This window comes from Lepus europaeus, chromosome X (assembly GCF_033115175.1).
Source record: "Lepus europaeus isolate LE1 chromosome X, mLepTim1.pri, whole genome shotgun sequence".
In the NCBI taxonomy this organism is placed as follows: Eukaryota; Metazoa; Chordata; class Mammalia; order Lagomorpha; family Leporidae; genus Lepus; species Lepus europaeus.
The window spans coordinates 48,707,732-48,723,494 of NC_084850.1; the positions used below are offsets into that span (position 1 = coordinate 48,707,732).

The 15,763-nt window shown below is 51.5% G+C and overlaps 1 protein-coding gene across 2 annotated transcripts in view; it reads right to left on the bottom strand.

Moving 5' to 3' along the window:
* Positions 1 to 2,253: 2,253 nt before the first annotated feature.
* The window catches only part of TSC22D3 (TSC22 domain family member 3), a 69,494-nt gene continuing 55,984 nt past the window's right edge, over positions 2,254 to 15,763 (bottom strand). Inside the window, exons 1-3 of one of the 2 annotated variants that reach the window (XM_062183928.1) lie at positions 5,703 to 6,058; positions 4,901 to 4,952; positions 2,254 to 3,806 (exon numbers count right to left, since the gene is read on the bottom strand). In XM_062183928.1, the coding sequence (XP_062039912.1) occupies positions 3,576 to 3,806; positions 4,901 to 4,952; positions 5,703 to 5,824 (405 nt within the window). In that variant the 5' untranslated portion in view covers positions 5,825 to 6,058 and the 3' untranslated portion in view covers positions 2,254 to 3,575. Of the gene's footprint in view, positions 3,807 to 4,900; positions 4,953 to 5,702; positions 6,059 to 15,763 lie in introns of those variants that run through there. The other variant, XM_062183927.1, reaches the window with a different exon arrangement.

Consider the following 15,763-nt stretch of genomic DNA (forward strand, 5'->3'; position numbering starts at 1 on the left):
GACACGGGAGAGGCAGCTCTACCCACGCAGGAGATGCTTATTGCTGTGATCTCGTGTTCTCTACCTTGCTCTGCACCTGGCAGGATCATCTAAGGCTAGAATCTCAGAGCCCAGAACGTCTTTCCAGGAGCAGTGTGTTCTTTTGCCTTTCTCCACCCCAGTAGGTTCTCTGAGGAACAACAACAAGGAGCTGCCCTATATGTGACTAACAAACATGTAAAGTTCCTCTTATCTAGTCTACTAACCGCTGTGGCCTCAGAAGTTGCAATGTTTGTCTCTGTTTAGTCGGAGTTGCCTAGGAAACGAAGTTGTTCTCTCTTTACCACTGTGTGACTGCGGCACAAGTTTTTTCCCCTTTCTTGTACAGAAGGACCTGCCTACGAGAGAGGCAGAGAGCAAGGGGCAGGCTTGGGGTATTGCTGGCATATTTTCTGGGTTTCCATTTTTTTTTATGTTGGTTCTTGCCCGTCTGGAAATAGGGTGTAGGGCATCACTAGGAGATGAGCTGAATACTGCAACTGTCTCTCAGCTTGATTTGAAGGGGTGGTGGTGGGTGCAAGTGGGAATTGGGAGAGCCAGGTCCAGATGTGGATGGCAGGGGTAGGTGAGAATTGTTGCCTGGGGACTATGAATGTGCTAGTCCAAAGTTTGTATTTGTATTTTGGGACTGGTGCTGTGCTGTAGTGGGTAAAGTCACTGCCTGCCGTGCCGGCTTCCCATGTGGGATCAGCTTCCAGTCCAGCCCTGATAGTGCACCTGGGAGGGCAGTGGAAGATGGTCCAAGTGTTTGGGCCCCTGCAAGCATATGGGAGACCTGTAAGAAGCTTCTGGATCCTGGCTCTGGTCTGGTGCAACCCTGGCCATTGCAACTATTTGGGGAGTGAACCAGCGGTTGAAAGATTCTCTCTCTCTCTCTCTTCCTCTCTGTAACTCTTTCAAATAAATAATCTTAAAAAGAAAACAAAGTTTTTATTTGTACCAGCAATGTGAAATCTGCATGCCATGGCCAAACAGGCAGGCATGAGCAATGAGCTTGGCATCATGAGTAAAGAGGTTAAGAGCAAGTGGGGAAATTGTAGTTTGGGAGGCCAGCAAGCGGGGTCTACAATACTCTAGGGAAGGATTTTGATAATTCGAAAGGAACAGAGCGATGTGTGTGAACTCTACAGAGGAAGAAGCATGTCCTTTTGATTACACTGGGGGCAGTGATTGGTGCAAGGGACCAGAACATCTTGGTCACCTTCAGGTTTGTTGCTAAGGAATATCAAGGAATTTTGTCCTAGTTCCAAGTGGCAAAAGGATAGGTATATATGCCACAGGAAGCAGAAATGAAACGGGATCACTTAAACAGGGGTGACCCTCTCACTTGGAGCATAGCAGGATTAGAACACGGCTCAGAGGCCAGTGTGGGACCCGGATGTGGTGTGGTAGAAGAGACAGTGGATGCTTATTTATAGCTAGTCGGATATGGCAGGACTGCAGGTGTGGGAGGCATGGAGCTGGAAAGTGATGGATATTAACGAATCCCGAAGAGAGGCAGGAGATGTAAACTGGAGTCCAGGAACCTTGGACTTGGCCCTGCCCGCCATGGCTGGTGGGTTGTGTAACAGAACTTTCAGCACTGCCAGTGGAGCAGCAGGATTGATGGCTTCTTTCCTTGGGCGGGGGTCTGGGAGAATGGAGAAGAGGGAGATCGTTTTGCCACCTCATAAATTCCCCATTGTTTTTCACTAAGGCCCTCTTAGCTCCTTTGCCAAGGCCAAGGGTCATGTGTGGATTGATATTAAGGGAAATGCATTCAGTGATCCTGACAGTGTTTCTGAGAATGGGAAGACACTCACTCGTGGTATACTTGTTTCTTCCTTCTTGATCGCCACATGCATACCCTGCCCTTTTGTCTTGGGCCTTCCTCGAGGTATCCTTCCTCCCAAATCACCCTGCTAAGCTGAAGCTGTTTGGTAGCAATCATGTCACAGCACACTGCCACAGCCTCATGTGGAGGTGGGAAGGATGTGGGGTTGAGTCTCAATTCCCATAATAGCTGTGTAACTTTGGGCAAGTCACTGAACTGGCCGTGCCTCAGCCTCCTTCCCCAGTGAGGGTAAAGAGTGCGCCCTCCACCAGGGGTGTTTGTGTGGGTGACACAAACTCAGGGATGCTCAAAGTACGTTCAGGGAGTCAGAGAAACAGCCCCTTCCCTCCGGGTAATGGACCTTTCCTGTCCGGATTGTTCATACTCAGTCAGACACCAAGTTTATTTTTAGAAAAAAAAGAGCAAAGTTTATTGAAATTTCAAGCTACATTTGAAACATCAAAATTCCAAATCCTGGAGACATACATCAGGATAAGGTGTCAGAAAGTGGAAAGTGTTCACTGTCACAGAATACCCTTGAAACAAGCTCCCCGGGCACGCCCCCAGGTACCACTGGAACAAAGCCATTCTCTTGCCCATCCCTCATCCATAACAGAACACCAGCTTTACGTTCACACCAAAGCTTCCCGCAAGAATTAGAAAACAAACAAAAGAGAGGTTTTCAGATGACACGGTGAAGTCCGAGCTGATCTTCTCTCAACCCCATTCTATGTAGTCAGCACCAGTGAATGGTGGGTTTGGCATTCGAAAGAGAACTTCACGTGTCCAGTGGACAGATGGGGAAAAGGGTCACAGCAGCAAGGCATCTGTGGCCACATCCTGACACTGGGCCCCCTCTCCCTACCTTTCCTCTCGAGTCTCACTTAACCTGGAGGACAAACTGGATCAAGTTGGTAAATGAACACAGTCAAGGAATTAGCCTTAGGAGATAAGGGACCGGTCAATGCTCCCAAAGCTGGTTAGGCCCTTCGACATGTAGGTGTATGTGTATATGTATACATCACTACACTAAGATATAGATCTAGCCCTATGGGTATATATACGCACTTATGGCTATATAGAAAAAACTATGCCAATACTAACCAAACAGAACTTTGTAAGCGGTCATCCCAAAGCTGTAATCCCACACTGGGCTGTGCACAAAGCCATGCATTATACCATATTAACCAACAGAAGGCTGACTTGGCTCAATCTCGCCTATCTGTGCCCCCTTGCCCTTGGAGAGGCAGGGCAGAAGAGAGAGTTTGCCTCTGCTTAAAACACAAGTGGCTTCTTCATAGGAACAGTCATTGTCAGGTGAAGCTGCTGAAGATGTCCATGGAAATGAAAAAAGAAACAGAAAAACAGACCCCTTGTACTTTCTGGAGCAACCTGGTGTCACATCACAAACTACCTCTCTCTTTTGCCAGTTGCGGCTAAGTTGCCCAGGCCCTGGGAGCTCCCAGGGCACGGTAACATTAGAGGCTCGCTGGCTTGGGGTTTTTAGACCCCGCACAACTCAGCCTCCAGAGACCTGGTCTTTGTCAGGGGTCTGTCACTAGAGTGGACCCAGGTGGCCATGTCCTTGGGACATCTCTTGGCACCAGCTATGTTAGGTGTAAAGTTCTCCACGTGAGATGACGCTTGGGGAGCCAAAAACAAACTGGAAAGAACTAGGTAGAACAAGTATTAGTGGCTCTGCCCACCCTGAGGACAGAGCCACTTACACCGCAGAGCCGTCGGGGGCCTCGGGTGCTTCTGGGGATTCAGGAGCTGGCTCATCGGGGCTCAGCCGGGATTGGAACTTCTCCAGCTGCTCTGGACTCGCCAGGGTCTTCAAGAGGGTGTTCTCCCGCTCCAGTTGGGAGTTCTTCTCCACCAGCTCTCGGATCTGCTCCTTCAGGATCTCCACCTCTTCTCTCACAGCGTACATCAGATGATTCTTCACTAGATCCTGCCACAGAGGAAAGCTTAGCAAAGCCATTCTTTAGCTGCCGCGGCCCCGCCACAGCACCATCACCCTGCCCTCCGTGGGCCCGTGCCGCCCCTCATGCCACCGCCCTCCAGCCCAACTCTGTGGCTGCCTTTTTCTCAAGCACTGAAGCCCTCACCCAGCACTGTTACCTGGTTTAGGCCATGCCAGGGCTGGGAGCCCAGTTCGAACTACATGGGCTCCTTCTGCGAGTTTCTATTGACATTCAAAGCTGGCTGTGCGGGGACCTTCGCGAGGGTGAGACTTCTGCCGGTGGCCGGTGGTTTGCTATGTCCCTCTTACCACGTAAGACCCCACCACTGACCCAGATCCCAGGGGGTGGGGGCCCTGGAGTGTACTCCATACAGTTTGTCTGCTCTACAAATCTTCCCAAGAGAATAAAACGGGCTATTTGGGAATGTCTCCTCCATAGGAGCCAGCAAAGGAGTCACAGCTGCCCTGCGGCCTGGCCGGATAGGACACAGGACACCGGGAGGAAGGTTCAGGGGCTGCTGCATCCTCTCTGAATCTCAGAGCCGCACTGGGGCAGGGAACTGTATCACTAGGCCCCAGGGGCACAATGAAGTGGCTCCTAAAGACTGGAAGCCCCAACCCTCTGTGGTCATTTCGGCTGCTTGTTAGAGTGTGACCTCTACCTGGTAAGGAGAGGGAGAAGGGGGTGGGGTGCTTTGCTTCCTGTTTCCTGACCCCAGCCCAGGCTCTGCAGACGCACTGCAGTGCGGTTGCATCCAATGAGCTCTGCCCCTTGTCAAGTGCAGTCTGAGCTCCCTGCCTTGCAACCAGCCCAGGAGGGAAGCCAGAGGCTGCTGCAAAGCCCTGGGAGAGACAAGAGGGGAGGAAAGGAGCAAGCCCAGCGAGGGTAGACTGGAAATGTCCTACAATGTGCCACTTGCCTGGACTCTACCCAGGGCCTCCAGGGAAGGCTGGGCAGCAAGCTGCCTGCTTCCCCAGGCTTTTGGCTAATGGCTGTTGCAACCACCCCCCTCAGTCCTGCCCAGAGTTACATAAGCAGCAGCTAAGTCTGGGGATGGGAATGACGCAGTGATGCCACTCACCATGGCCTGCTCAATCTTGTTGTCTATGGCTACCACGCTGGCTCCAGAGGCACTGCCAAGACAAAAAGCAAAGCGGCCCATTACTCACTCGGCCCCACTCTGAGTATCTGGCAGCGGTGGCCAAAGTCCTCCGTTTGCCCTGGCTCCTCTCTCTCACCTCTCCGGCCTGGAGTTCGGGCAGTTTGTCCTTAGGTCCCTCCCTGGCGCCTGCAGGAAGCTGCACCTCCCCACCCCGGCTAGCTCCGTGCCGCCGCCGCCCGCCACCGCCCGCCACCGCCCTGAGTTGCGACCGACTCCAGTGGCGCGCGGGGCCCGGGGCACACCGGAAAGCGTGGCCTGCTCCAGCGATATGCAAACAATGGGGGCGCGCGACCCAGGCAGTCTCCCGCCGCCCGCCCAGAGGGTCCTGGGCAAACCTACCGGGTTCTGAACCTAGCTAGGAATTCCTTCTCCAGTCGGGAAGCTTCCGGCCTTCTCCCCAGCGGCGCACGGCCCCGGCCAGCCCCCTGCCCAGCCCTGCCCGCCGCCCCTCTGCCTCCCGCTTGTCTCTGCGGCTGCAGCAGCTGGTTCTCATGGCGCAGCGGCCGCAGGGACGCTCCGACGGCGGCTCCCAGCGCAGCGGTGACCCCCCCTCCCCGCTCTGCGCCCCGCTCCTGCGTCCCCTACCCCCGCCCCTTCCCAGGATGCTGCACCGCGGGGAACGGGGACCAGCGGCGCGCGGCTCGCTCGGAGATCAGCTCGGAGCCCAGCCCCCGCCGGCGCCCCTGCTCCACTCGGCACGGGAGCCGGATCCAGTGGTTACCTGTTATCCAGCTTAACGGAAACCACATCCCCTCCAAGCAGGGAAGAGAAGAAGGAGATGGAGAAATTGTGCAGCTGATAGACCGCCACCTCCATGGGAGTCTGATACATTTCAGTGTTCATGGCTCGGGCTGCCGGGGAGCTCTGGCTGGGCAGGGCGGGCTGGGCGGCTGGCGGCTGCTGGCGCGCTGCACTGGGCTGGGCTGTGCGCCGGAGTCGGCCCTGGGGCTAGGAGGAGGGCGAAGGCTGCGAAGCAGACCCAAAGCCAGGCAGGCGCTCCAGCTGGAGTTGAAGGGAAGTGACTCGAGGGGTGTCACCTAATATGTGTCACAGACTCCACGGCCGCCAGTCCAACCCAGACTCGGAGATATTTCGGCTCCTGCTTCTTTATATAGGAGGAGCCGGTTGCGTCACATGGCGTCAGGGGCCATGCAAATGAGTCCTGTACCGGGCTTTGTGGCCCAGTTAAACCACATCCCCTCCCTGAACCTTAGGCTGGGACTGTAAACAGTTCAGCACTTTCTTGTGCCAACTGGCATCTCCAATAGAGGACTCTGAAGATTGGTAAAAACCAAACGGGAGCTGATTGCAAGAGAAATAAGAAGTACGAATGTCCCAGCAGGAGGTGGAAAACATTCAGTAGAGGGCGATGCTGGTTTTAAAAGCTCCTTTTTCTTTCTTTCTTTCTTTTTTTTTTTTTTTTGAGGTGTCAGCCAGCATACCACAATGGCTTTGCAATGCTCTCATATGTCACACTCCCTGGAACCCCCACCCTCACTCACCATCAGGAGCCTAACTTTCCTTCCCGCACACACGCTTTGTGACTTGAATGTGCACTGTCTCACCAAATGCAACTGTCCCCTCACCCAGCCAGCTGGTGGCAGGCTTGCCCCAAACCCTGGCACCCACCCACTCACATGTTCTTTGGAGTGCATAAATGTGGGAGTATCTGTCCCTGTATAGACACACGCAAAGATCAGTGACATGCATGTGACAAATGCACAGGTCTGTGCTAATCTGTGCATGAATGTGTATGGACGACAGGGTGCTCAGAAACTCAGTGAGTGGGTGGACATGTGCAAGGGAGCAGCTAGGTGGATGACAGAGGAGGTGGGGAAAACAGAGTATGCCAGTGGGAACTGGAGTGACCACAAGATACCAGCTCTTTTCTCTTTGGTCCCCACGCCCTACTGTGTAAAGAAAATATATTCAGTATTACCCAGGAGCTCATGTCCCTGTTTTTTAAAAAAACAAAATGTTGTACTTTCCTATAAACAGCAAATGACAACAAAACTACAAACCAAGGCTATATATAACCGATCCCAGGAAAACACCTGCCATGTGTTGGCATTAGTGAGCACTTCAGGAAAAAAACAGACACCAAGCCACCAGGAAAACAAAGTGATAGTTGCCTAATAAGAGTTGCACGTGTTTCCATCAAAATATATTTTCATTCTTTTCAGTTTCAAGCTTTAAAAAAAAAAAAGCAAAAGAGGCCTGAGGGCCTTTTCTCCTGCACTTTTCTAGGCGAGGCCACCTGGTGGAAAGAAACAGAATTGCAACCAGAAGGAGCGGCCTCGGCAGGGAAAGGAACAGGTGATGCAACCAGGCATATTATTTACACTAATACATGACCATAAGCAGAACATTGGGTTCCACTACATATACAATAGTTTGGATGAAGTTAAAGCCAGTACCCATGAATCAGTGCTCTTCAGGCTGTGGTCCAAAGAAATATCCTAATGCAATCATGCTATTGGAAAAATACTAGAGCCTCTTATCAGCAAAGAAGGTAATTATTGTTTGCTTCAGGATATTTCTCTTAACCAGGTGCCTGGCACTGACACCCTGGCCATGGCCCCAGCCAAGCCCAGTTTGAAGGCCTTGATTTCCTTCAGGCTTCTAGGGCAGTTAGCTCACTGAAGAGCCAACATTTTTGGCTATGATGTGGGGCTCCACTGGTACATTATAGTGGTGGCAGTAACATGCACATCATGGCCACTGTATTTGCAAAGTGTGCACCAATGAGCTCCCCAAGAACACCTGCTGCATGAACCCAAAGTGGTGATTTTCTTCACCATACTTTAGGTGGGTATTCTGTTAATGTTCAGAAAAATTTTCTGAGGCTGGTGTTTGTAACTAAGCTGTGTGTGGGAGACAGAACAAAATGTGGTCTATATTTATAGGTCATCAAGAGCATTATCTGAGGGAAAAAAAACTTGTTAAGTCATGAGCTTAACTGATATTGGTATTCCCTGACATATTAATCTGCCCTTTGTGCCACACAGAACAGAGTCTCTGAGTTGACCTTTCCCTGGCTTGTTCAATTTTCCTAAACTATTGCTATTCACTCCAGCATTCCAAAGGAGATGATAAGAAGAAAAGGAGGAGAGAAAAATAAACTGGGTTGGCAGGGGGTAAACCACCACAGGGACTTTGGGCACAGGCCATCAGTAAGGTAGCTCCTTTAACCGGGCCTCCATTTAGTGGAGGCAGAAGCAGAGAAGTCTTCACAGGTTGGCGAGGGATGGGAAAGGAGTCAAGTTTGCTACCAAAGCTGCATTTGGATTGGTCGCTAATCACACTTCAATGAACAAAAAAACAAAATAAAAAAAAAAACAAAAAATAACAAGCCGAGTTTGAGACTCACCCACTGACAAAAAGTAGCTGTCATCCATGGAGCATCAGCTATGAGGAGATCCGGTGCTGGCAAGGCCACAAACCGTGCAACATAGGCGTGGCCACCCAAAGTGCTAAGCAGATGCAGAGCTAGGAATCCAGCCCAGGGCTTCCCGGCCTAGAGACCAAGTTTCTTTCTATTGCAGGTGCTAGTGGGGCAGGGAGTGGGTTTAGTGCATGGGTGGAAGCTCAAAGGAAGGAGTCGAGGCAGTTAGGGGATGGGTGGGAGGCGCCCGAGAGTGGTGAGGAGGAGGAAAGGTTGAGGGCCAGGAGACATGCCCCTGGGCCGCCGGCAGTGCCACGGGTCAGAGGGGTCCAGAGGCCCACTTTGAGCTGTCCAAGTGCAGCTGGCTTTGCTCACACTCGAGCTAGGAGAGAATATCCAAACTGTCCCGACGAGCTGTAGAGGAGGGCTGGGCTCACCCACAGCGGTTCAGAAAGCAGCCAGGCGCTCCTCAGAGAAACCTACCTCTGTCTAGGAAATAGCAACCCAACCTGCTGCTTTCTAGAACGGCACACATAGTCTTGGGGTCTGTAAAATCTCAAGCAAGGCACAGAGTGTCAGAATAACAATCACGGTTCAGTGCAACCTCGAATTCCTGGGGCTCCACACACTGGCACCCTTAATGAACTCATCCCGCCCCCCCCCCCCCCCCATTCTTGCTATGCTCAGCTTTTAGGAGAACAAGGTCAACACCAAGAAAACAAGCTCACTTCAGGGATTTCGTTTAGAAAAACACCTGCAAAAAGATCTCAGGTTCAGCGCACACTCAGTCCATCCCCTCTACACCCCTAGTTCTGTTGTGTTAGAAATGATCACCTCGAGACCTTAAGATCTTTTACTCCCAAAGAATGGCTGGACGTGAGGATCTGATACAGGAAAACAATGGAACAAAATATCTCTGGGGGCTGGCTCTGTGGTGTAGCAGGTAAAGCTGCCACCTGCAGTACCGGCATCCCATGTGGGCACCAGTTTGAGTGCCGGCTGCTCCACTTCGATCCGGCTCTCTGCTGTGGCCTGGGAGAGCAGTAGAGGATGGCCTAAGTGCTTGGGCCCCTGCACCTCTGTGGGAGACCCGGAAGAAGCTCTTGGTTCCTGGCTTCGGATCGGCTCAGCTCCAGCCGTTGTGACCATCTGGGTAGTGAACCGGCGGATGGAAGACCTCTCTCTCTCTCTGCCTCTCTGTAACTCTGCCTTTCAAATAAATAAATAAATCTTTTTAAAAAATAAAATAAAATATCTCTGTAGAAAGATTTTCTAAAAAAGAAGTGAAGGGAAGATCGGGGTGGAGAGGGGAGGGGAGGGGGCGAGGGGAAGGAACACAGAGGGTTTTCTGCCTAACCCTCAGCAGAAAATTCCTCTGCCCAGAGGAGCTGCACCGAAGCCAGTTGGGGAGGGGCGGTTTTGCTGTGCATGGCATTTAACATCTGATCTACTATTTCTGAGTAATGTGCTGATCCTCAAGAATTTCAGCATCTGCGTCTTGTGCAGGTGGGCCCCAGACAGGAAACAGTGGTGCAGGGATTCAAGAGCCCAGCAAGCCCGACACCCGTAGAAGCACAAAGTAGGCTGGATCACAAACCAGCGGAGTAACGGCATCTAGCTGATGAGCTGGGCGCTTTGCTAATTCTCAGGTCTAGCTCTAGCGCCGTGGGGCTTCACGACGAAACCGACAGAGCTGACACCACGTCTCTCCGGAGTGACCTTCTAGATGGAGGGAGGGTGGCGTAGTGCGGACAGGGCCATCTGCCTCCGTTTGAGCAGGCCCTGGAAGCCAGTTTGCTCCCTTTAAGCTGGAAGAAGTGGCTCAGCATTCCCACTGGTCTGTTCCACTTATTCAAAAGCCACACTCTCCAGGACAAAAGCCCTTCCCACTGCAGCTTCCCACGGGACAGTGGAACAGAGACTGGACAGCAGAATCCTCATGTAGGAGAATCCCAGCGCACTGACAAGGACTGGGCGCAGTAGGTTGGGGAGGCAATGAGGGGGAACATCTCACTTCCCTTTTGGTCACACTTGAAGCATTGTGTGCCACGAAGCCAGAAGGAAACTATTTATAGGCAAATCTTCCTTATTTTCTACAGGGAATGTTCCACCCAAAGATTCAGCAATATTGCCAGCAAAACACAGGGTCCTGTGTCAGAAGAAGCGGAAAAAGACACCATGCAAGAGGTGCGGGACAAGCCACAAAGCAAACAGTGGGTTAGGAGCTGGAAAAGGAAATACAAAAAGGATATTGAGCGCGAGAGTGTTAGCACAGTGTTAATGGGACGGTTGAAAAACATCCCTCCCACTTACTCCTCCACCACGGCCCCCGACCATCTGAGGTTCTGTCTAGTTCGAATTACTTACTTGTCCCTTTTGCGGAAGAGGCTGGGGGAATAAGGAGGCTGAAATGCCATGGCTGACTTTGTCCTTGCTTCTCTCTTATCTTCTTTCTTTGCCTGTGCTTCCATTCCAGCGTGGACAATTATGCACAGGAAGGCCACTGCCACTTACACAGTTACTTTGGATTCACGGAAAATCCCCAAAGTCCAGGCGCAGGAAAGCAAGCAGGAAAGATGGTGACAGAGAAAGCGCCTTGTTCTCTGTGAATCATGTGAACTGCTCTGCATGGCCGGGGCCCAGAGCTCCGACTTTGGAGGGCAGGAAGACAAGGAGGAGGACACAGATGCAGATGCAGCAGGCGATGGAGGGTGACAGGGGGCCCAAGGAGAATTCTGGCGCGTGGAGAGATGGGCACTCTCTTGGAAAAGCAGCTCCAGCAGTTGATTTGGGACAAACTCTGGCGGTGAATGATGGCAGGAGCAATGAATTGTGCCTTTCAGTTCCTTCCCGGACAGGGGCCCATGTGAGCTTCATAAACAATCTCTGAGTGACACTAGGGGCCAGGCGGAACCAAACCCCGTTTTTACAAAGTGTTCTATCCCACCCACCTCATTCAGAGAAGTCAAACACTGCTCTTTTTCATTTTTATGATTTAGTTATTTATTTGAAAAGGCAGAGTTACAGAGAGAGAGAGAGAGAGAGAGAGAGAGAGAGAGAGAAGGGAGAGATAGAGAGACCTTCCATTCACTGATCACTCCCTAAATGGCTGCAAGAGCCAGGGCTAAGCCAGGCCAAACCCAGGATTCTTCCAAGTATCCCAAATAAGTGCAGAGTCTCAAGCACTTGTGCTGTCCTCCGCTGCTTTTCCAAGCACATTAGCAGGGAGCTGGTTCAGCAGTGGAGCAGCTCGGACTCGAACCGATGCCCATATGGGATGCCGGTATCGCAGGTGGCAGCTTAACCTGCTATACCACGATTCTGGCTTCCAAACACTGCTCTTGTCAAAACATCTTCATCATCTCAACTTTGATCGATAATCATGGGGAGTAGGGGAGAGTTGTCCTGGCATCTCAGTAGGACTGGAAGTATTGATGACTTATCTAGGAATGCAGTTCAGGTCAGTGGATCTTAAATTTCATGAACCTTGTGTCAATATTTATGCCTGTCTCCTTTCTCTTTATGCCTTGCAGCTGGGAAAATTTACCTCCATAAGTTTTTCAAGCCCTCTTCTCATGTTTTCTACCATCCCAATTATCCAGCTAGAAGCATGAGATGTTTGTAAAATTAACCTTGGGAAACAGAATCAACATCCTTCTTCCCCTTCCCCATGCTAGTTGCCATTATCATTCAAAATTCAATTCAAAGTAGACTGATGCTTAGCCAAAGCGCAAGGCACATTTCAGGGAAATTTTAAAAAGCAAATGAGTAGTACAAGTCATAAGTGCCTCCTTCCAGAAGATCCCGAGTCTTGGCAATTTCAGAGGCCTCCCTACTGGTTAAAACCTTAGTGAAATGTTTGCTCAGAAAAAGGCACAGGGTTTGGGAGTGCTTGGGAAGGTAGCCTGGGGTTCAGAGGAACTACACCACTACTGTCCCTGGGCACTGCTTCATCCCACAAAATGGGCTGTGCTTTTCTTCTCCCCATCCCTCCCTTTGGCCAGTGCCAACCTTGATGGATATAATACAGCAGCCACCAAGCTTGGAGTTTGTGTGGGACCTATGGGCTCTTCTGACACTGCGGCTGACAGTGCCAAGAAGGGTCTCTCACCTGTATTCCCCTCCTAAATCTGAGGGCCTGTAAAGCAAGGGAACAAGGACAAAGGGGTTTGCTTTCTACGTTGCCAGCTCCTTCCTCCCCAGCAGCAGAGGGCTCACCTCTCCCTGCCAGCCTCTTGCCCCTGGCTGGCTCATCTCAGTCTTACCCTTACTATCTCTCCTAGAAGCAGGTGCTGAGTGAGGTTCATTGTCCTCCCTCACAGACTGGCAAGCAGCTTCAAGCAGGCAAATGCCCCCCAGACCCCTCCAAAAAGTCCACCCTCAGGAAATCCTGGTGCACTGTAGCCTTTCCAGGGGCTGCGAAAGAAAGCAGCAGGAAATATGACCACTGTCCATGTCCGTTTGTCTGCAGTAGCCTATCCAGGCCAGGGAGACACTGGCGCGGCCTCTCCCTATCCCCTCTGCTCTGTGGAGCAGTCCCAAGAGCTGAAATTCCAAGCCATTTTCTCGGGCAGTTGCCAGGGTTACTTTGAGTGGCCCGTGAAGGACTTGGGGGCTATTGGCAATGCTTGGAAGAAGAGAATCAGGGGAATCCTGTCGGGGATGTGAAGCCAAGAGACAAGGGACCTGTAAAGAGAGCAGAGGCTCTGAGGGGGCACACCTGGCTCCATTGTGAGCCCCACCAGAGAATGTGTGACCTTTGAAGTGCTACAGGTTCCCTAGGGAATAAAAGGACGGTTAATAATGCTGGCTCTTCAGCCGCTCAGGCTCCTTGACCACGATGGGTCAGTATTATAAGCCTCCCAGGGCTCTCTCATTGTGCTGCTGAGGCCTCCGCTTTCCTGCCGGAGGAGCTATTCACCATGTGCTCACTTGAGCTAGCTCCTTGCTCCTCTGTTGTGATGGTCTATGACTTGTGAAGAGGGGCTCTGCAGATTGCAAGGGGCCTCTGGCTCTCCAGCCACCCCTCCCCTTGGCTTCCTGGATGCAAGGAAGGCAGCTGAACTAGGGTGCGGGGCAGCAGCAGGAGGGGACGGAGGGGGGCACACTACTCCCAGGCTGCAAAGAAAGGAGAGAAATAAGTGTCCCTGGGCAGGGCCTCACAACCATGGGAACAGTGCCAGGGAACTCAAAGGAGTGCCAGGAGGGCTGAAGGAAGGCCACCCGACTTGGTTTGAAAATTGCTGACAAGTAATACACACACCTGACCCGGAAGAAAGACGCAAGAAAGTGCACACGTATTTACGCAGACTTCTTCAGCTTTCACAGCACCTAATTCACAGATAGGCAGGCGGAGGGGGCATCTATCTCTCCCCCACCTCCTCATGACTCCAAAGGAGTAGTAAGGCCACAGGACATGACAAGGCAGGGTACTCTAGGCCAGGCCTGAGTATAACAAGCCATGGTCTCTCTCTATACAGGGGTCATAGGTGACAAGGTCTTAGTAGAACTTTAGAGTGGCATTCAAGGGAGCATAAGGGGAACCAGTTTGAAGCTTCAGCCCACATGCCACAAACAAGAAGTCCCGACACTGCCAGGACCACAATTTTCAAAGATGTCACTCATACATTATGATAGACACTTTTAAATGAAGGAGAAATAAAGACAAACACCATTTGTGCACAATCAGAGATGATGCCCACAGGGTCCTCATGAGAGCAGTTCTAATTAGAGCCAGTCCTGGCCTTGCTGCGCCTGTGACTGACTACCCAAGGAGTGTGATCTGAAGGTACCAAGAGAAAAATCCCCCTCCGAGCTACTTTTCAGAGCTGCCGCCGCCAGCCACCAGAGTGCCTACAAAGGGTCACCATCAGTGATTCCTTTGGGTTCCAGTGATCTCTCCTGGAGTTCTTTACACTTTGTGGAATCAGCCCTGGAAGGGTGCCACATTTAACCACCAGCAGTGTGAACTAGCACTTGCATTTGAACTAAATTACCATATTTTTAAAGACCTATTTATTTATTTGAAAGGCACAGTTACACACACACACACACTGTGTGTGTGTGGGGGGGGGGTAGAGATAGAGAGGTCTTCCATCCACTGCTTTACTCAAATGGTTGCAATGCCCAGGGTTGGACCAGGCCGAATCCAGGAGCCAGGAACTCCATATAGGTCTCCCACTTTGGTACAGATGCTCAAGGGTTTGGGTCATCTTCCACAGCTTTTCCAGGTGCATTAGCAGGGAGTTGGATTGGAACTGTTGGGATTCCGGTATCCCATGCAGTGGCTTAACCCGCTATGCCACAATGCCGGCCCCCAAATTATTGGATTTCTTTCAACAGAATGGTGAGTAGCTTATCAGCATCAGAAGACAATTGGGCCCACAGCAGACAGTGGACTGTGGCTGGAGAGAAAGCAGTTTAGATGACCTTCCTAACGTCAGGACCACCCATGGAGCTTGCGGAAACATAAAGATGACCTGGGTTCCAGCCCTAGGGAATCCAGTGGAATAAGCCAGGGGCAGGGGAAGGACACGTTTTAGCTGATTTGTGTACAGTTCTGGCACCAGCCCATATAGCTGCTTTTTAGGAACCACTGGCCAAAAGGTGAAAGCCAATAAAGGGGCTCCCTGAAGGGCCTTGGGGGCACTGAGACTCACTCTGTATGACACATTCCGGTGCGGTGCAGTGTATTTCAGGCCTGCTGTTTATTGTGCCATCTGTCTCTCTCATTCCTGAAAGCCCCATCAGGACATTAGTGAGAGCTACTGTTAGAGGGACAGCCCTGAACCTGTTCTGATTTCTATCTAAATCTTTGGCAAATTTTGCCTCTCTGTTACAAGGAACCGATTCTAAGACACTGCACAGCTGTCCATGGGAACTTAGCCTGTGAGGTTAGGGAAGCAGGGCGCAGATCTCACAGTGGGGAAGACGGAAGGACCCAGCATGGAGAATAGGAAGGGCTGACTTTTCTCTGACAGCACCTTTAGGTTGGCTCACTGATGCACCTCCCTTCTACAGAGGCCAGCTCTCCTCCAGCCCTGTGGCTGCCAGTGTCTGATCAAGGTCAAATATGGATTGATTTCCAGGATAGCTGGAGGGGTGTGACTCATTGTCCCTCAGGAACCTGCTGGGGCTGACTACAAAGCCTTGCCAGGATCTCTGTGGACACGCCCATCCTCACCCTGATCCAAGCCTGGAGCTCACACACCCCTACCATCCTCACCCCAGCGTAATGCTTGGGAGCCCTTCCCTGACCAAGAGGCCACCTTTACTGCTTACTGAAGGGGAATTTGCTCTTCTCTGTGCTACACATCTGGACTGTGTTTTGATATTTTATTTTATTTTTATGTTTAATTTACACTGCCTGCTAGGTTTTGGGCTTAAATAAACAGAGG